At 28.3% G+C, this 22481-nt stretch overlaps 2 protein-coding genes across 4 annotated transcripts in view; both read right to left on the reverse strand.

The window, feature by feature from the left end:
* The window catches only part of LOC107439801 (adiponectin receptor protein), a 73627-nt gene that overhangs the window by 32318 nt on the left and 18828 nt on the right, over positions 1–22481 (reverse strand). For all 3 annotated transcript variants that reach the window (XM_016052506.4, XM_043054720.3, XM_016052508.5), the window contains 3 exons: positions 12089–12235; positions 9288–9438; positions 1377–1557 (listed from right to left, as the gene is read on the reverse strand). In XM_016052506.4, coding sequence (XP_015907992.1) covers positions 1377–1557; positions 9288–9438; positions 12089–12235 — 479 coding nt within the window. The remainder of the gene's footprint in view (positions 1–1376; positions 1558–9287; positions 9439–12088; positions 12236–22481) is intronic.
* On the reverse strand, positions 17350–22322 carry LOC147800885 (uncharacterized). Its single transcript, XM_087155787.1, has 2 exons — positions 22185–22322; positions 17350–19281 (listed from the first exon to the last, which is right to left on the reverse strand). The coding sequence occupies exon 2, from the start codon at positions 19275–19277 to the stop codon at positions 18129–18131; it is 1149 nt and encodes a 382-aa protein (XP_087011913.1). The 5' UTR covers positions 19278–19281; positions 22185–22322; the 3' UTR covers positions 17350–18128.

Genomic DNA, 22481 nt, shown 5'->3' on the forward strand with positions numbered 1-22481 from the left:
CCAACATATCAAAATAAAAACATTACAAAATGAAAGAATGGAAATGTTAAGTCCAAACAAAGCGTTTCTTGATATTAATATCAAAGATTGCAGACTCAGATTATAACATTTCTAACTATTCACAACTTCCCAGCTAAGTTAAACTAGTTTTAAGAAATATCACAATGAGGAGGCTTTGATTATTTCATGGAGTCATTAACGAATCTTAAATCAAGAAGTTTCAACATTGAGTAGAATCAATAAATAACAAGTCAGAAGATACTTTATACTATTTATAGAAACTCAAAAGTATTGTTAAACAATTGTTTAAGCATTTATCTCACTGTGACAAAAGATGACAACAATGCCAAGCTTGTAAAAGACCATTCACTATTGTTTAAATCAAATGTGTACACATGCCACAAAATTGAGCGTACATTTAAAACAGACTTTCCATTTGAACTCCAGAAGTCATTTTTTTGCTTAGTTCATTGTTGTGATTCAAAAAGAGGGACTTCACAAGAGTGCCTACAAAGACATTTAATTTCATTGCTTTATAGAGCTTTGTTAAAGTTTTCAAATACCTCCTTCCAAATTCTAGTTCCATAGCTCCAAGGAATAGACAATGAGCTGTACTTCGTAATTGTTCTCTATTATATTTGGCTTACAGATACAATAGACATATGGCTTTTTTTTTAAACAGATACTGGATTATTTCATCAATAGCTTACAATGAATCAACTTTAATGAATGCTTACATGACAAGTATAGTCAAATAGTGTATGAAAAGCATGAGTATCTTTTTCGTTACACTAATAACTACATTTCAAGCACATATTTAATTTTCAAAATAACTTAGTTTTGATTTAATTTCTAACATCTGATTAATAATTTACTGTACTAATAATATGTCCCTTAACATAAAAATTCTTTGTATCCTACAGTAATAAAAATGAAAGTGAATGATATTCATAGCCTGATTAGAAAAAAAAAGTTTTGCTTGTTACTATTTTTTGAAACTTTAAATTTCAATTCTAAAAAGGCTAATATAAACTTGAGGATATTTTCAGATAAAATTTTTTTTAATGCTTTTCTAGAGGAGCTTTGGGTACACGTTTGCTTTCATTGGTGTTTTTAATATGGGGCATTGTTTATTCTAAAAAACATGGAAAATTCACACTTTTTGCACTAAACTACCATTAATTTTCATTTATCCTAAGCTTACTGATTCTCAGGCATTCTGAATATGAGTCATGTATCATTTGAAATAACTAATGACTTAAGCAATATAAACTACATTTGTTGACAAGTCTCCTAATGTAACAAAAATTGAAATAAAAAGTATATAAACAGAACTTCACAACTAACATAACCATAAAAATACTTTATACACTTACTTGCTAAACAGTCTTCCAACATGTTCTGAATGACAACTTACAGTATGAAACATAGATGACATCCCAAGACATATTATTGCACTTGCAAAGAACGTAGCAAATACTGCTTTCTCTTCCCATGGAATTAGAGCTGATGGTCGTGACAGAAAGTATGTGGCAATTCCAACAAATAGAAGACAGCCTTTAATGAGATTTCATTTTAAATTATTTAGAATATAGATAACGTACTTTGATTCAACTGTTAATAAGATAGGTTGACAAATTATCAATTATCAGAATTAAAAAGTATGCAAAATCTTATAACTCTTGAATTGATATTTTTTTAACATCAATGGGCCAAAAAAATGTGAGTTTGCTAAGAATTTTTAAAATTCAAGAAATTAAAAACAAATATCAGTTTTGTTGATTGCTTAGTAATACTTTCCAAGATATTTCCTAAAAATAGTTGTACAAGCTTTTAGAATTACAAGTTAAAATATCACCCCTACAGTAACAAACTTTGAACTCTAAACCATTGTATTTGAATAGCATTAAAACAAATTAAATGTGATAAATTCATAATTAAAAAATTCACATTTAATAATCAACATTAAGTGGCGTTGAGGCGATAAAAATATTACCTTCAAATTCTAAAATTTTGAACATAACTATTTGTTAAGCAGAAAATAACAATTTTCTTTTGCAAAGAAAATATCAAATATCTTTCGCATACTTCCTTATTGCAGAAGCTAATTTTTCCACGCTAATGCTAATATAGTTAAGATTGTTCAGCTTTTTTAATCACCCCTATTAATAGCTCAAAAAGTCTATTTTTAAATATAGTAATTTCTGAAAATAAGTTCCACTCTATGTATGGTTAAAAATTACTTTTTGCATGATGCAAGGAACAAGGATATTCAGATTTCAATTTTTTAATCTTTCTAAAGACTAATGCTAGAATCTCCAACCACTGTGGTTAGAAACTACCAAATTTAAACAACTGTTAAAAATTTAACTTTAATAAATGATTTTAAAATCAAGATTTTTTAAAATGGTATTCTTTTTCTCACTTTTAACTATTTTTAAAAAAATAAAATATGATATAAGGCTAAATTTCGTTTGACAGAAGACTGACATCAATTAGGGATGCAAAGGAAAATACAGATTTGTATCAGAAAAATAATTTAATCAGTGTAGAATATTTGTATCTTCATTCCCATCTATATTTTTTCTGAATATTTGATTTTATAAGTTACCAAAAAAATAAATTCAATTTGGCTGTATCAATTTCCATGAATTCAGCTTCTCTCTAACCATTAATATATTTCTGCATTCATGAACAAACATTTTTTATGTAATAACAACAATGGACAATTACAGTCAAAATTTTTTTTAATTTTAATGCATTCAGAATCTCTCAAAACTCCCAGAAACATTTTATTACTTTTCTAAGAAGGCTATTTATTTAGTTTTTTTCAATCAAAAAAAGCTTACTTTCGTTTTCGCCCGAAACGGGGAGTCACGTGATTATTCATGAACTGACGTCACACGTGTCCATCTGCCGCTCACTTACAATAGCTGTGCTGTGAAAACCAATATGTTCTTGCTTTCGTTTAAATTTTCTAATTAAATCCAACCACTTTAGATGGTCTAAATCTATCCGTATAAAAAATTGCTTCTTAATATCGCTTAATAAAAATGTGGATTTCATATAACGTATTTTTACAATGTTAAATTTCAGTGGTACCCACTGAAACATTGTTAATACTTGATGAAATTTTCTAGCTCGGAATATTTAAGATTTTTTAGTTTAATAAAAAAGTGCATGGTATTGCTTATGAATGATGCGTTATAAATACAAAATAACTTCGTTTTTTCATTTTTTAACTATAATCTTAATTTTAATGTATTCTTCAAGTTCATTTGGAAGATTTATTTTCATCTTAAGTGAAAGAAATGTTGGATCAATTTCTTATGTAGAATAAATAGTTTTAATTTTAAAATGTAGGACAGCTTAAGTTATTGATAATTTTTATCTATTTATTCTAGCGTGAATTCAAAGCATGTAATTGTCCTCATAGCAATAGCCTCTTAAAAAACTTGTGATCCCAGCAAATTCATATATAAATATATATTTAAATTCATATATATATATATATATATATATATATATATATATATATATATATATATATATATATATATATATGTGTGTGTGTGTGTGTGTGTGTGTATATATATATGTATATATGCGTGTATGTATGTATGTATATATATATATATATTCCTGCAGATTTTATTAACTTTACTTTAATAGCCTTAATCTATGTTATAAGAGTATTTGAAATCAAGCATATGCATTTATTTAGTTCTTTATTGCAGAAATAGGAATAAAATTTTATAAATGCATATAAAAATAATTTTTCGCCATAGCAAAGTTCCTATTTACTCAAAGAATAAAAATATTGAGAAAAAATATCAACATTACTGTTTATTTTTTAATTATTTAATAAATAATAAAGAATGTGCATTAGAATTTCTTTCCATTTTGCATAAGTTAATTTTTTATTTTTGTTCCCTAGTTTTAGTGAAACAAAAATTTCCAGCTTAATGATATTCGCTGAAATTTTGAGGATAAATAAGTTAATTAGATATGGATAAATGAGAAATTAAGTGAAACTTTAAGTATAACTAGATGATGATGGTCAGATATATTTCAATGGACTAGATTCTTGAAAGTGTTGATACATTTTCGGCTATACCGTATGCAGAACCTGAGATTTTTTTAAAACTATTTTATTAAATTTTTTTTAATTAAAAATGTATAATGTTTTAATTTTACTATATTAGAAGTCTTCATTGCAAGCACTGACAAATAGCTTGCACAAATAAGGAGAGAAATTAACAATAACCATACTTTATTAATACTATATTGCAGAAATAGGAATTAAAATTTATAAATTTAAAAATAAAAATAATTTCGAACTGTAACAGAATTCCTATTTAAGCTAGGAATAATAAATATAAGCGTTAATGCGTATTTAAATATTTAATACATAGTGAAACAAAAAAAAAAAGATGACATAAACTGCATTAGTAAATATTTACTTAAAAAGAAAATCCTTCAACTGTAGTAATAAATAAATTAAAGAAGCAACATTAAATTACATTATTTGAATTTTTGATCATTAGCACATAGATTGTAACGATTATGGACTGATATTTTTCAATGGACTAGATTTATGAAAATACTGATTTGTTTTAATGCAATAACGAATTATAAAATCATCCGTCCTATATCAAAATGTATAAAATTTCTATCCAATCTGCGACTTAGTTTAATTAAGTAATTAGGTTGTTATGAAGCATTATTTTAATTTTAAAGTAAGTGGAATAAAATAGTATTTTCTATGAACTTTAACACCACTGATTTCAGCCGAAAAGAAATGTTGATTCGCTGAAAAGAGCTACATAATCATTTCTTCAGATATTTTAATGATAAATAACATTGTTTGAAGTTTTAAAATCTTTCTTTCATTTTGCACACGCTCTCAGAACCGTAAATTTAATTCACAAAATTTTTACTGATAATTTACAAAGGATGTTCATGCGATATACGTGATATCAAAACTAAAAGAGCATTGAAATAGCCTTAGCGGATGAAGACGGCACGTTTCCCTTCGGCACATTTGACGTCATAACCAATCAGGGGTCGTTTTCGACTGCATCACTTACGGAGGCCTTTTGGGGCAATTTAAATGTTTAATAACTAAATAAATTAACATTTGCCGAAATTGTCCATTTAAATACACATTTTGTACCAGCAAAGTGAACATAAAAATTTTTCAAAGTGTAAACAAACATGCTGCACTGAATTATTTTGTGGTTACTATATTACCATGTTTTTGATTTGCATCAGACCTGTTCAATCTTCTGCCAGTTAAAATTAACTTTAATGTTAAAAAAATAGTTTAAATAAGAAAATAACATATTTTTTAAGCAAACAATTTATTTAAAAACCACAGTTTTAGAATCATTTTTGTAGTATGAGTTTTAATTTCTTGATTACAAAGAAAATTTAATAGATACATATAGAAATATCTGGGGTTATGTCACATGAAAAAACACTAATAACTTTATTTTAGAACAATCTTGCCACAACAGAATACAAATGTAACCAATTTTTTAATTTTAAAATGGAATCAAAGTTTTCTGTTGCCAAAAATAGAAGTTTTATACAGTAAACTTTTTTTTTAAAAATATTTATTTCAAAATTTTTAAGCATCTTAAAATAGCGTATGTAGCTGCAAACATAGAATTTATTTATGTATTTTTTTTTTTTTTGCAAAATATTTCGATAAAGCTTATACTTTCAATTCATAACTTTGTGACAGAAATTTTATTCATGTATGATAGTAACATGATTTTAAATTAATTTAAAAATAGAAAGTTCTTAATAAAATATCAGAGTAAATTTTCTGTTAAGAAGTTTCAAAACTACGCTAGTTTTTTTAAAAACTTGAAATGGTTATTGACAAATGATACATTTGATTTGAATTGATTATACATTTGAGAATGTATAATTATTTCATTTGAGATTAATCATGTGTTTTTATGTGGAATTAAAAAAAAATGTCAAAAAAAACTAGTGTTTAACTAAATGAATTGCCCATTGATTTGGTCAATGGTATACATGAATTCATATTATTTAATTTTTTTAAAAAAAATATTTTTCATGCACATAGTTCTTTTTAATGGATGGAATTTAAACATTTCAATGAAAATAACACATTTAAAATGTTTTAAATTCAAAATTGATAAACACTGGTGCTTACAGTGGAAAGAGGGAATGATAAATTTTGAGTTAGCAATAGGAATTAAATGACAGTTTGATATCTAATTAGGATGTAAATGTGTCTATTCTGAAATGGATGAGAACCTTCCCCCCCCCCCATTCAAATGGCGTGTTCTAACTTTTAGAAGACATTTCTGAGATTCAATTGAGATTTATTTTTGGATCTATAAGTAAGTGTCCTGCAACAATTTCCTTATCACTTTTTCTTCACTATCAATAACTAAAATCCACATATTTTGCAAATACTTATTTGAATAACATAAAACAAGAATGGAGCTTAGCTTTTAGATAGTTACTTCATGTGACCATTACCATTTATAATAGATAAGAAAGAAATATTAAACACACAAAGTTATGCATCTTATTCTCTCATTTATTGCTGTCATCATTTTATTCAAAAATTTGTCTTGCTTTTATTTATAGAATAATTGTAATAATGCATATTGTATAATTTCAAAATAATGTTATTGCACAACAGACCCACATGAGAGAGGCTTAATTTTATATCTTTGTTATAAAGAAATTGAATGAAGGATATTTTATGATTATCTACGTGAACATAGAATTTTAATGTTACTAATTTGTTTTAAATTATAAGTAGGACACGGAATTTGAATTATAAGTACTTATTTTTTCTTTGAATTTTATTCATAAAATCAGTTATGTAAACTCTAAAATAAATCATATGAATATGATTGGTGATGTTTGATTTAAAAATAGCATAAATACAAATCTCAATATTGGATTTAAAAAATGTGTGCATAGGAATCGCTATATTGGGTTTCAAAAACATGTGAAACGCAATGTTCAATTTTTTAAATCATGTGAATTGTAATATGCCAGTTTCCATCATGTGAATATAAAATGCAATGGTTAACTTTGGTCAGGCAATTCCCACAATCGATATTTGATATAAAAACCTGGTGAATCTGAAGCGAGTTATAAGATTTTGAAAATATGTGAATACAAATCATGAAATTATTTTTTATAATAGTGTTCATACTAATCAGAATTAAAGATTTATAAACCGCTTGAGTATGAGTCTCAATGTTTAAATTTGAAATAAAGTGAAATTGAATTGCGATGCGTAATTTTTAAATCAAGGAGATACAAATAACAACATTTGATAAATCTTGACTTGCAAACAGCTACTAATTTATGAACTGCAAATCAGTTCAATATAGATAGCAAAAAATATGATTGAAAAAACATCTGATATAAGAATTACAAGAATATTAATCAAAGATCGTGATGGAAATAAATCACATTAACGTGAATCATATGTGATTCATAGACCACTTTAACACAAATTGCGAAGTCTATTTTATGAATTGCTTTACTACATCATTACTAGGGCTGCAAGTTTGTCGTGGCGCGAATTTCTGTGAAATTGTCATCCTTTTTCCTAAAATCCACAAATTTTTCAATATGTCTTGACTTGCGCGAAAATTGCTTAAAATTTGATTTTTTTCATGTTTTATTTATTATTTTTATTAAACAGAATTTTTTATTTTCCTGAACCTTAAATTGAACACGTAAAATTGATTAGATATTTAGGGGAGTGAATCAATAGCAAAATGACATGAAAATAGTTCAGAGATAATCACAATCTTGTCAACTAAGGTGGTCTTTCTACACTTAGGGAGGGTAATTACTTTCCTGAAGTCAGTAAGAGTACAAATAAAATTGGAATCACAAAAGAAGGAAAATGATATAAATCAAATCTTTGACAAAAAAATTGTTATACATGCTATTGCACTGGGCAATGAAATTTCTACTGCCTTTCTACATACCCAGTTAATTTTTCCTAGGCGGCTTCTGATTTCTTAAATATGGATCAGTTTCTTAGATTAAGGGGGGGGGGACTAGTAGTTAGTAGGGACATGTAACCAGTAGTTTGAATGTAGAATGTTTGAGTTTTCATAGCAATTACTTCTTACAGAGCAACGGTCAAGAAATTGCGCGCTGGTGAAGGAAAATTGATCGAGTTTTGGAAATCAAAGACCGAACTATCCAAAAGTGGCAATTCGAATTTTGTCGGTGCCTAAAAACAGCATTGACACAGAAATATCGTTTTCTATGTATAAAAATGCATTAAGTGATGAAAGACGAAGGATAAATGAGAATAATCTGACAATGTACAATACTTTGTACCAAAATTCTGTTCATTTAAATAAAAATATTAATATTGCTTGAAATTCAAAGAAATACTTTTGTTGTGTATTTCTAAGCGTTTTTTATTATTTGCGCAATTTCTGTCTATCGCATCATTGAAATAATAAATTTTTTTATGTTTAGAATTTGTGTAATTTTCAAAATTTCCCGCGATTTTTCCGCAAATTTGGGGTCTTTTTTTCCGCGACAAACTTGCAGCCCTAATCATTGCTCATCAAGGCGTCAAATATTTTGCGCTGTCAAAGACAAGAAAAAGATCAGAACTTTTTTTTAGAGAAAGCTGAATTAATGATTTAAAAAAAAAAATTGCAATTTCAATATTTTACAAAAACACAATCACGCAAGTAAATTTTAAAAAATTATCTGCAGAATTTAATTTCTGCAGATATTTCTAAACACAATGTTTACATAGATATCATCTAACTCAATCTTTAATTTTCTCTATTATCTTCTGAATACAATATGATGACATCATTCAGTTATATTAATTATCCCTTTTCTTTCTTTTTTTTTAAATCAATTTCTTAGCAGACTAATTTTGCGTCAATTCACAAAAAATACACATTATTATGTTGAAGAAAATTACTTTTCAATTGTAATAGAATGCATTTTAGAATTAAACAGATCATTATTTATTGATTTTTGTGAAAGGCTTGTTTCAGTAGATAGGAAATTCGTGAAGGATGTTTTTAGAAATCAAGAGTTTTGTGAAGGGTCCATTTTTAGGAATTGGAGTTTCAATGAAATAGTTAAACCTTATTCTTGAATTAGTACACTCATTTGACCATTCTATTGATCATTTCTAAATGGTCAATTCATTTAGAAATGTTCATATTAGACATGGTTAATTTGTTCAGAAATTTTTATTTTAGATAAATTCATTTAATAAATGGTTTTCTTACCAAGTAAATGTGTCCATATATTACCAGTCTCTGTATGAATTCTAAATATAGAGCGAAAACATGCACTGAAAGATCTAAGAGGAGGACGATGTCCTTTATGTAGAAAATCATTATCTTGTAGCCATTTTGGAAGAGTGCTAAAATGACACACCTGTAATACATTATTAAAAAGATTTATGTCTAATAAAAATAGAAAAACAGTTTTAAAAATATATGCTTCTCAGTAATCCAAACAGGTAGGTAAAAAATCAAAGCAACAAAAAATAACCATAGAGGATGGACACCAAACTGTATGTAAAATATTTAATAAGAAATGAACTTATCTTAAAATTACTTATTTTAATGATGAGATACAAGTTAGATTACATGTATTATAAATCAGAAATTTATAAGCTTTGGGCTGTTCCCTATTGGCGTTTAACTTGACCTCCACCTTCTCTTGGCTGGCTTTCATTTATTCCTCCATCTTCTGAAGCATCTCCTCCAACCAATCTGCAGCCATTACTCTTGTAATAAGTACTCACTCTAATCCCACTTTCGCCACCAGAAATGTACAGAGCACAGGGGTTCATGTCAATTGGAGATGAATAAAACAATCCTTAAGACTTCAGAAATTTATTAGTAAAATCTTTCAGAATATTCAGCAATTTTCAGAACTCAATCAATGCACAAATAACCAGTTAGTACACAACAAACCACACGCTTTGAAACCTCAGACGGTTCACAAGAGACACGCAAATCATAACACTATTGCAGTCACAAACAGACTTATGTTATGTACCATTTTCTGTGCAGCACACTCCTATTTATTTAGGCTTGGCATTGGAACCCAAAAATTTTGGCATGATTCCAGGCAATTCTTGTATAACTCCATAAATATTCTATTTCTTGAGCCACCACGGCTCCATTAGGTTCGATTAACTAGAACTTTGCAAGTGCGGGGATGTTAAGAACATTATCTTCGCCTGTGATTTTATGGATGGTGTGTTCTACACTAGGGTGCGTAGCCTGTAATCAGGGATGAGAGTAGCGCGATATTACAACCACAAAAACGAATCACGATATTGGATTTTAAGCTCGCGTGAAAACGAATTGCTACATAGGGCTTTAAAAGCTCGTAAATACAAATCGCGATATTGATTTTTTAAATCTCGTAAGTAAGAATCGCAATGTACAATATTTAAATCGCCTGAATAAGAATCGCAACATTCATCTTTTAAATCAGGTAAATACGAAAATCAAGATTTGATAATAAAATCGTGATTTTAAAAATGTATAAATACAAAACACAATATTGGATTTATAAATGACGTAAATAAGAATCATAATAATATACGATATTTAATAAATAAGTAAAAATGGGGAAGGGTTAGCAGCTAGGGCCTAGATTGAATTTTCTGTTTATCTTTGAAAATCGTAAATAAATATAATTATTTTACTTCAATGACTGAATTTTAAAAAAAAACGGGATATTTATTAAAAAAACGAAACTTTTAGAGAATCGGAGTTTTTGATAAAAAGGCTGAAATTCGAGAGACAAAAAAAATCTCATCCCTGGATAAAGGTCAACCAGTTTTATCCCAAGGAAATGATTTTTAGAGAAACTTCAGAGGGAGGAAAAGGGACTTCAATAATTTCCCTCCGCGGAGAATTAAATTCCTCATAAAACATTTTAACTTGTGCAAAAAAAAATTTCAGCGGAAATTAGCGGGAAAAATGGAAAAATCTGAAAAAAAAAAGCGGAAATCCACGGAAGAATCTCATCCCTGTGTAATTCCGGGTAACTGTTTCCGGTGTATTTTGAAACCATTTAAGTCTTATCACTTTGAAACTCTTAATTTTTCAGAACTATAATTTTGTCACCAAAATTATCACCATGTAGGCAAAAATGCTGCTTAGCTGAATTTTTTTATAAGAAATACATTAGGCGTTATTTTCTCTCCACCATGTTTGAAATAAACGATTTTCTTGCAAATTTTTTAATTAAACTGTTAAAGCCCGTCTGAGATATTTAGCCTAATAACAAAAGAATATTCACAAAATTATACACATATTTACAAATTCATAACAATGTGTATTGTAAAATTTAAAATTGTAAATTGAAGGTAGATAAATTTAAATATAACATCATTTAAATTTAATATGAAACACATGAAATTATACTTACAAAAGAAGATGGAAGAAATCTATATGCCCCATAGCCTTGTGAAGGAACAAGGGTAAGTTCAAATAATTGATCATCTCAGTAGTGTTTAATTGTTTTAGGTTGAAGTGTTAGAAGGAAAAAAAATGTTACACCACGTCGCTAAAATATGTTTATCATTCTATCAAAGTATACAGCATAGCTCCTTTGCAGAAAAATTTCTGCTTTATCCTAGTCACCATAGCTCCATTGCAGACAAATTGCAGCCTGATGCTTGCACAGATTTTCTGATGGAAAATTGAAATCCTTCTGAGAAATCTTGTGTTTAACCAAGTATTGCATCCACTTGATTTATTGTTTAAATGATTCCTTAGTGCTCAATCATATTCATTTAATCTCCATTTTTTTTCGAAATCTCAGATTAAAAATAATCTGCAGATGCTGTTATAACCCAGTGCCTGCTGTCTGGTTGACAATATGAAATTTTTTTTTACAGTCATGGTTGGAAAAAGAGTTTATTTTATTTTATTTATTTATTTAAACCAGGTTTTATTACCTTAACAACTAAGAATGGTAGTACTTTTAAGCAGATAAATTCACTTATATTAAAACATTAACATTCAAGTAAAAAATAGAAAGAAAAAGGTTTTTTACAAACCTTCCAGGCTCCTGCCCAAATATTTCTGACTAACTGCTCAGCATTTTCTGCTTCTTCTAACACTTTCCTAACAATATTTTCAGCTTGCTCTGCTGCTCTTGCAGGCAAAGACAAGTCTAAGCCAAATTCTTCAGAGTCAACTGGAATCTGTATCAATTTAAAAGGTATGAATATTGAATTATTAATGAGCTTTAATATTGAAAAGGTAATAAGTTAATAGTTATAAATTAGCTTTAATAACAGATATAATTTTAAAAGTAAATTTTGTAAAAAGTATATTAAAAATTGAAAACGAAATTTGCCCTCAGTTAACTGTTTTTCTAAAATAAATATTGAAGCCTTAAAACTTTTCAATGAAAATTTTAAACTCAGGTCAATTAAAATAGTTTTAAAAAAAATATGATCATAATTCATGAAATGGTTTTAAAAAATAAACAATAGTATAATTAAATGTAGAATAACTTCATTTAAATATTCAAAGGGAAATATAAATTTCCATGTTCACTAAACGAAACTAACTGAAAATTCTTAACTAGAAATTCACTACGATGTGGTCAAAAATCAGTTTTGGTAACAAACTGAAAACAAATCAAAACATTTTTTAGTCTAAAAAAATTATTTATGGGATAAGAAACTACTACGATACATTTAATACTGAACAAAATTTGTTTAGCAATTCATGAATCAAAAGATATATAAAGCTGAATAATTTATATTTCAGGGGTCAGGTTAGGGTTTTTTCTGAGAGGTACCTGTTCTGTGAAAATTTAGACATAATTTGTGAAAAATTAAAAATTATATTGAAAAATCAACACAAAAATAAAATTTTAAGAAAAAGTATTTTGTGAAACTATCGTTTTTGGTAAACTTGAATTTGTGAAACTACAGTTTTTCCTAAAGTTGAATTTGTGAAACTACCGTTTTTCTTAAAGTTGAATTTGTTAAGGTACCGCTAAACGGTAGTAAATTAGGCCTAGGCAGACCCCTGTATTTGTTTATTATTTACAGAGGTGTGCATTTTTTTCTTGCTTTCATACATTTTCCATTTACTCAATCAACTAGTTTTACCCTTACAATACTTCAAAAATTTGATTTTTAAATAGCTTCGATAATTTTCTGTGTTCTCTTTTAATTATTTCAATCAAATAATTTTAATTAAATGTTAAATTTTTATTAAGTTAAAATTAAAATGAAGCGTAATAATCAATGTACATAGCGAGGGCATTTTAGGTTTATTCAGTTTAAAAAAATAAATTGATAAGAAATTGAAAAAAGCCATATAATGATAATGAGGATTGTTTCAAATGAGAGTTGGGCAAAATTCTATGATAGTTCTTATAAAATATATGGACAAACTAATCTCTTTAGTGCTTTACTAAGATTGATAAACTAAACAGACTAATTCCTCATAGAATACAAGATTGAAAAAAAAAAATTTTTAATCCCATCATCATTTCAAGGATACCTTAAGAATTGCAATAACAAATACTTCACATGTTATCCCTTAGTTATGCAAAAAACTATGTCAAACTACATATGACAGAGATTGCATTCATCCTTTTGGTAACAAATATTTTACTTATGTTGTAATAATGTTTAGTTTACTCATATTTAGCATATTAATATAATCACATATTTTATTATTTGAGACAATAACAAAATTTATAAAATTAATATATATAAATTCAAATTTTTAATAAAATAACAATATGTTAGAAATCATAAAATTTAATAGCATGTACTATAACTTATCCATAGAGATTCTTTGCAGTAAAGATTTTGATCCCTATGGCTGAATTTTTTCGGGCTTTCTGTGACATACCTTTCTATCTTTCTGCAAGATACTTAAAAATAACAAATACACATGCTTCTAATTTAAAGTTACAGAAGCGTTAATTTCAAAAAAAAATATTTAAAAAAATTAAATCTATGAAAAAAAATCGGATAAAATTTTTTTTTAAAAATTGAGTATGGGCGATTCCACAGTATTTGTAGCCTGATGTGTCAAAATTTTTTTTTTATTTGATACAATGTGTTGTATATCAAATTAAAGATAATTAAACATAGTTTATGAATATAAAATTCTTTTTAACTAAAATTTGATATTTTTTTAAAAAAATTCAAGAAATATGTTAAAAAAATGAGTTTGAAAGTTGCGGACATGACAAACAAAAAGTTAGTTTTTTAGGTTACTAAACCATTCAAAATTTTTAATTTAACATGAAGTTTTTAAACCCATATAAGATTCAAACAATTTAGGAGATAAAAAAAACTTCATTTTTGCCTTTGATAGATTATTAAAGGTGTTTATAGGTTTAAAATGCAGTTTTTTTATAAAAAAATTTCAAATTTTTTTTTATACAGATTTTATTTACAAGTTTAATTTAAAATTTTATTTTCCTCTGTTTATTTACTATGCTTAATCTATATCAGTAAAAAAAAACTGATGATTTTATTATTTAATATCTTTTTTAAAAAAAATTAAATTTGTCATGTCTGCAACGCTGCAGACATGACTGTTTATTAGTACCTAACTGATGTAACAAAATAGTTACCAATGTAAAAAAATATTTAAAATAAAAGTTTAAATAGCAACACTTAAATATCTTTTAATTTGTGTTTGTAGACAGTTTTGTATATTTTAAGCACATGTCTATTGTTTACTTGCATATTCTCGTTTTATTATGCAAAGTTTACCTTCTCCTAGCTTTAAGAAAAATATTTTAAATTAAAATTGTTTACTTTATTTTAGCATTTGTATAAATTAAAGTTGTTGTGTAAAAATTTTTGCAACTTAAAACAAGGTAAGCATAAGCCATGCCTTTAACTAGTACTGAAAGATCTCATATTATAAGACAAAAATTGAAAGCTGATCCACAAAAATATGAAGCAATGCAAACTGAAGCAAGCAGAAAAAAGAAGGAATACAGACATTCCAAAATACTCACTGAATAGCAGAAAATCAACATAAGGGCAAAAAATAAGGAAGCACAAAAAAGATGCAGGGAAAAAAAGAAAGATGCAGAAATAATAACAGATTCACCTGGCTACACAAGCAGACAATCATTGGGTAAAGCTGTTAAAAAAATCACTAATTCACTACCAAGATCACCAAATAAGAAAATTCATGCATTGACAGATGTTATAGCCAAAATATCCCCTTTGAAAAGAAAACAAATAATTAAAAATTCAATCAAAATTAAAAGGCTGCAGCTATCTGAAATTGATCGAGAAAAAAAAGATGTGACAAACTTTCTGAAGAAACAGAAAAAAGTAAATGAATTTTTCATAAGAGATGATATAAGCCGAATGTGTCCTGGAAAAAAGGATGTAATATCCTTAAAAACAGATGTAGGGCGAGAAATACACCAAAAACGTTTTCTTATAATGAGTACTGGAGAAGCACATCAGCTTTTCTTAAGTGAAAATCTCGATTTTAGTATTGAAAAATCAAAATTTTATGAAATGCGACCAAAACTTGTGTTACCATCTGGAAAAAAGGATCAAGAAGTATGCATGTGTGTATACCACGAAAATGTTGACATGATTCTTTCGGGAATAGGAGCTCACTGTCCAGATCTTCCAAGTAATTCAGAAGCAATCGCAAAAGAAACTGTTTGTGGTTTTGATGAAAAACATATTAGCTGCATTGATAGACTGTGTTCAATATGTGGTGTTGAAAAATACTTGGATGATAAAGTATAATTTGAAAATCTGGATTGCACAGTGAAGTACTATCAGTGGCAACAGAATGAAGTGGGATTCACTTTTAAAAGGGAAATAGTTACGGTTTTAGGATCTGCTAAAGAAATTGGTTCGCGATTGCACCTATTTTCTAGACATACTTACAATGCTTCTAAGCAACATTTTGAATTTAGGTATTTAAAAGAAAATCTTTCTAATGATGAAGTTATCATGCATGCAGATTTTGCCGAAAATTATTCCATAAAGCATGATCGTGAGATCATGAGTGCTCATTGGGCAACTGATAGTGTTACCCTATACACTTGTGTCACATATTACAAAGATGAAACAAATTCTTTGGCTCATCAGTCTTATGCAGGCCTAGAAGTGACTCAAAGCAAAAATATAATAGGAAATATAGGAATTCATTTAAGAAATTATAGGAATTTTATAGGAATGTTTTGAAAATAATATAAGAAACCCTAATATTTTGTTTAAAAAATATAGATTCAAAATTTGCATAGAACATGTACAACTTTTATTTATGTGTTATTCAAAACTAATGTTATGAAAAAACATTTCTACAAAACTCTATCTTGACTTTAAAACTAAATGTTTTATTACATAATCTAACTGGAGAAAAAAAGGAACACTGATTGTAGACAAATTTTAGCTTTCTTGTCCAGGACTAGGTTGGAATATATTTCTTAATATATTTGAGTAAAGCGTAGACTTATAACAGAATATAATGTTATACATTTATAAAAGAATGATTAATAAAGTAATTATATTTTTAAAATTTTTTGAGCAAAAAGTTTCAAATAGAAAATCTGAATAAAAACTATTAAGTTCATTAATACACAGCATTAGAGTTAAGAAAAAAAGTTAATTAGTAATAATGTTGGTAACACTAATTAATATTATATGAAAATCTATCTCCTCATCTTTGCAACACATGAACATAATCGAAACAATATATACAATCGAAAACAATAAGTGCAACTGGAATTAAAATTTAGAACAAAGTGTATACAAATACGAATATAATACACTAGAATGTACTAAGAGTGAACAACTCAGTTAGAATCAAAACATATACGTAGAATTATTATTTTTTATTAGCTTCAGCAAGCTTTTCAGTTAATATTTTAACCTGATTAGTTGCGGATTCTATGATTGCAGATGCAATTCTCATTTCATTGAAGTCTTTAGTTTTTAATGCTTTTTGTAGGCGGGCATTACTCTCCTGCAGTAAATTCTGGGAAAGACTTAATTCATCTTTTAAGGATTTCACATGATTTTCTAAATCACGCAACTTTTCTTTTGCATCTGTCTTTTGTTTTTTCCGCAATTGCTCCGATTCTGATAGAGATCGTTTTTCTGTGTCTATCTTAGCTTGGGAAGCTTCTTTTTCTTTATCTTCTTTATATGCTGAATGTGCTTTAGTTACAGAGTTCAATAATGAGAAAGTTATAGGTATATTTAAAATGTTATTATCATGCCTCCGAACTGCATCTTTAACTAATCTTAGGCCAATAATTGATTTTTCAGACAAACAGGATCTTTCTGGTGATAAAATAGCATTGTTGACTGAGAATCCTCTCTCAACATCTGCATTGCCATGTGAAAGAGAGAGGCAGGATTTTACCAACAAAGATAAGTTTTTGTACTTTAGTACACCGGTGTATTTGTCAGTTAGTTTGAGCACTTTGGCCCAATAACTGTCCACTCTTTCATACTTAACAGCAGAATTTTCAGAATGAATGAGAGAAGTGAACTGATCACAGAGTTTGTTGATATCTCCATCCAAACGATACATTTGCCATTCTCTGACGATTGTGTCAACTTCTTTATCTGTAAGATGAAGAGGTTTCATTTTTTTTGCACAGTCTCGTTACAGCATTATCAGAGGAGTCTTTCCTCATGATCGGGTGCAACACTTCCATATCCTTTAAGAAATTATTACAAATGGGGAGATTTTGTTGCATAGAATTTGTCAATATTACAAGGAATTTTTTAAATTCAAATCTGAGATGTTTACGGTCTGGTTCCTTAAGCTTTAAAACAGTCCTTTTGGCAGCTACTCCTATGTTAATGTCGTGAATCGGTTTTAAGTTTGCCGTGTCATCAATATTAATGTTGCATAAAGGCACGCCTTCTTTCACAGCAACTAAGCTTTCTTTTACAAATTTGATCATAATATTTCGTAACAATTCATTGGTTTTGTTGTACAAAAGATGCACCAGAGGTCCTTCTGTTTGAAAAATTGCTAAATACGAATCCATAATTGGAATCATATCAGAAACAAATTCAATAGTCGCTAAAGATGCAGGATCTTTTAACTCCTTAACAATTCTCAGATACCTTGAATTGTTGAAAAGTTTTTTTGCTTTGGCAAAAAATTTATAAAATACTCCTTCAATGCAGGATACGCTAAAATAATCCTGTTTAGTACAGGACCAAGTGTAAGCCATCGAGAATTAACGTGTCTCAAAAGAAATTTTTGTTCTAAATTGAGGAGGCTTTGCAGTTCTTTCAAATCTTCTCTTCTTGCTGCACTTAATTTAAAAAAACCAAAAAGGTCATTTGCAAACTGATCTAAATCAAGTGAAAGAGAAGATACGGCTTTGGAAAATGAGTTATGAACTTTGTGAAGGGAACATGTCCCAAAATCGACAAGTTCTGGTGAATTTTCCAGGGCCAGTCTCTTGTTTAATTTTTTAGCAACTGATTTATTTACATTTGGTCCATCCATACTAAGCATTAAAAGTTTACTTAGCGGCAATTTATGATTATTTAAAGTCTCTACTAAATTACAACAGATTTTATTAGCATCTGCATGCCCCAAAAAGACTGAATTTAGATAAGAACTAACAACTTTATCGCACTCTTCGCTCCAAAATCTGATATATATGTCCAGTTGCTTCTTAATTTGGCTTGTTGTGGTTTCGTCGAAAGCCAAAGTAAACAAACTAGGAGACTTTTTTAACTGGATGATTACTTCATTTTGAAAGTATGGCCCAAGGCCATGAGACAATATGTAGGAAACTTTCCGGTCACTAAACTGCATTTGATTAATGATAGAGTTACCTTCAAACATAGCCTGAAATAACGGCACAATATCCTGACTTGAAGCAAATGAATAATTGGACACCGCGACTTTCATTGCCCACAAAGCTTCAGCCTTAGCAACTTTTTGGTTTTGGCTCAACTGCATCATCACAACTTTTGAATTGGTTCCAGTTGTGGTACTAGAGCTATCTTTTTTTCCAAACAATTTACTCTGCCCTTTAGCTTCTTTGGCGGCCTGCTGATGCTTTTTCCCATTAGAATGTTGCAGTAGTTGGGAAATTCCACTATTCGAAAATTGAACACAACTGTTACAGAGACTACAGTATGCAGTATCCCCATCTTTACCTTCTTGACACCAATTACTTAATAAATCCCCATTTTTGTCGAGAACTTCAAGCCATGAGAGCTGAAATTTAGTTTTTCCAGCAGGCATTTTTCTGAAAGAGAAGTACAGAAAATTATTGCCTATTCAAACATATTAAAAAGTTTTAAAAAGCAAAATCTATTTAAACTGATTTCTATATAAAAAGGAAATTTCTTTACTGACTTAAGGGGTGACTAATTATAAACCAGTTATAATAACCTTAGGAAATATAATTAAATTTATTTTTTAAAGCCATCTGCACAAGTTTTTTAAACTTACGTACCATATTTTTTTAGAAATAAAACTACTTGCATTTCAAATCAATATTTTAAAATAAACTTTAGCATTTGACAGATTTGAAAAATTTAGTAGGAATAAGGAAAAAAAAAGTTAATGAAAATTTATTTATACCCATTTTAATTCTTAAGTTTAATGTTTTCAAGAGTGAGCTTCAAATTTTCTTTTAACTCAAAAACATTTAACAGAACAAAGGGTTGCTTAAAATTATTAGGAATGAAATACAGTAGAGAACCCGGCATGTTCGGGACCATCGCTATCCCAGATGTCTGAATTTGCATGCTTTCGGGATATGCTAAAAAACATTATAGATCGATGTTTCAGCGAACCCAAATTACAATGAAAAATACTAACATAGTTTAAAATATGAAAAATAAATAAGGAAAGTTCTCCTTAGTTAAACAAATCGAAAGAAAACAACATTTAAATCAATAAAAACATTTACAAATTAAGATTAAAAAAAAATTTTTAAAAAAATAATAAATAAATCGTATTTAAAAATAAAAGAAAATAGAAAAGAATCGTATCAACTGCGAGAGTTTTTAAAAATAAAAGAGTAGAGAACCAATTATCCGGGATGCTCGGGACCATCGCTATCCCGGATGTCTGAATTTCCCGGTTTTCTGGATCGACCAAAAAGTGTCGTTAATCGATCTTTTATCGACCCGAATTACAAGGAATAATGCATAAAGTAAGAGAGAAAAAAAGGTACTCCTAACTTTAAAAAGAAAAAATGGTAGAAATATAACATTTAAAAGAATAAAAAATTTGCAAGTTTAGACAAGAAAAACAAGTTTAAAAAATACAAAATTCTCATATTTATTTTTTAAAAATAATTACAATTCCTAAATTAACTAATATAAACAAAACCAATGATCAAATAACGCAGTAAAAAAAAGGCACTAGCATAAATATTAAAACCCGGAACAAGGCAAGATCAACGGAATTTAAAAAAAAAAAAAAAACCTAATGATAAAATTTATGAATAAAAAGAATTAATTTATTGAGTGCGAAATTTATCGTGAAAAGAAAAGAAAAATCAAACGTAGTGGAATCAGAAAAACAAAACTGCAATCTGCTTCATAAAATAATCCTATGTTTAAATTAATAAACAATTCTCCTTTTATTTTATTTTTTTTGTTGACCAAGAAAAAGTTGCAATTGATACCGCACTTCCAAAGAATGAGAATTTATTCAAAAGAAAAAGATTTTATTTTTATTAGTCGATGTCAAATAAATATATTTTTCTCTTTTCTTTTTCTGTTCACTGATATGCATGCAATGCATTTTCCCCATCCCCCTCGTAAATCAAACAGAAACCGAAATCAGCATACCACACCCTTGAGTTTGATTGACGGCCTAAAGGAAAAAATAAAACATTCCTCCCTTCCCTGCGTTCAAGGTCACGGAGGAAATGAGGTTTCTCTGGGTAAACGGGGGAAAAAAATTTCCCCTTCCTTACATTTTCCTCTACTCAACTTCAAGGATGAGTCCAATTACCGCTTTTTTCGTTCTAGTTTAAAATGGCGGGAAAATCGGACAAAATTTTTCCCGGTTTTCTGGATACCGGATAAATGGTTCTCTACTGTATATAAATTATGATAGTAAAACTGCCAAATTAAGAAAATAAAAAACTTATGTTCACTAATATGCATGAGCAATACCCCTCCTCCTCGTAAATCAGAGAGAAAACGAAACCAGAAAGCCGCTCCTTTATGTTTGATTGACGGCAGCTTATCAGAAAAACACTGTTTCTTTCCACCCCTGAAGAACTTCAGGGTTACAGAAGAAATTTATTGAAGTTTTCTCTTTCAACAAACAGGAGGAACCCCCCTCCCACACACACAAGTTTTTATTTCACTGAACTTCAAAAATCAGAATTTCCGCACATCGACATAATTCAAAACTGGGGGAAAATTAAGCAAAATTTATCCCGATGTTCTGGATACCGAATAAGTGGTTCTGTACTGTACTTGTATAAGCATATCAGATATTTTTAAGCCAGATACCCTATTTTTTTTAAATTATGTTAAACAATATTTTTTAGAAGAAAAATTATCTACATTTCAGAACAGAATTTTTAATGCAAGCTTCAGTTTCACATTTATTTAAAAAAAAAAAAAGATTTATGAAAATGAAATAATATTAATTTTCAAATTTATTTATTTTCACCTATGTAGGCTGCAAATTGTTTAATTTTAACTCCCAAACATTTTATTGCACCTGTGTGGACTTTAAAATTAGACTACAGAATAACTATCATAAATGCTTTAAAATGAATGCATTTTTTTTTATTTACCTGTTTGGATATTAATCAAGTAATTGAATTTTTAAATTGCATAAAAATGAATAGCGATTTGCAGACCGAATTATATATAATACGAGTATAGCTCGCAAATTATTTTGCAAATCATGATTTGTAAGTAAGTTACCTACATAGGAATCGCGATTCATAGTCCAAAATCATTAAGTGTGACATTCGTAAATCATGTTCTTGAAAACCAAATCTCTTAAATGCTAACGATTTCGGATTCGTAATTCATGTAATGATTGTTCGTCGCGTGATATGTTTCCAAATTAAACTCGAGAAAGAGAAAAAAATCACTTAATCACATTAAAATAATAAAAAAAAAACTTTTAAAAGAAAAAAAGAATAATAATATAAACAGAAGAACTTACCTTGAAAACGAAAATCACTTTATAGAATCCGCATGACTACACTAAAATATATTGCTTCGTTCTGGGTTCCTTCTTTTCACACCCTTTCTATTCTATATCTTATTCCAGAAACCTAACATATATTTCCTTCACTTGCTGACGATTCCCTTTTACTTGTACTTGGTGCAGCTGGGTAGAGACATTGCAAACGGATGATTGGTTAAAGAATTTTTAGGTGTGGTTTGATGATTGACATCAGACTAGCGCAAATCGGGACCTCGGACGTTGAGAAAGGATTATAAGGGAAAATTAAGGAAA

Source organism: Parasteatoda tepidariorum, chromosome 12, assembly GCF_982258835.1.
Source record: "Parasteatoda tepidariorum strain Cologne lab strain chromosome 12, Ptep-v5.0, whole genome shotgun sequence".
Classification (NCBI taxonomy): domain Eukaryota; kingdom Metazoa; phylum Arthropoda; class Arachnida; order Araneae; family Theridiidae; genus Parasteatoda; species Parasteatoda tepidariorum.

Bases quoted from the DNA above. Each gene is read 5' to 3' on its own strand.
- LOC147800885 (XM_087155787.1), bottom strand. From the start codon at position 19,277: ATGCCTGCTGGAAAAACTAAATTTCAGCTCTCATGGCTTGAAGTTCTC.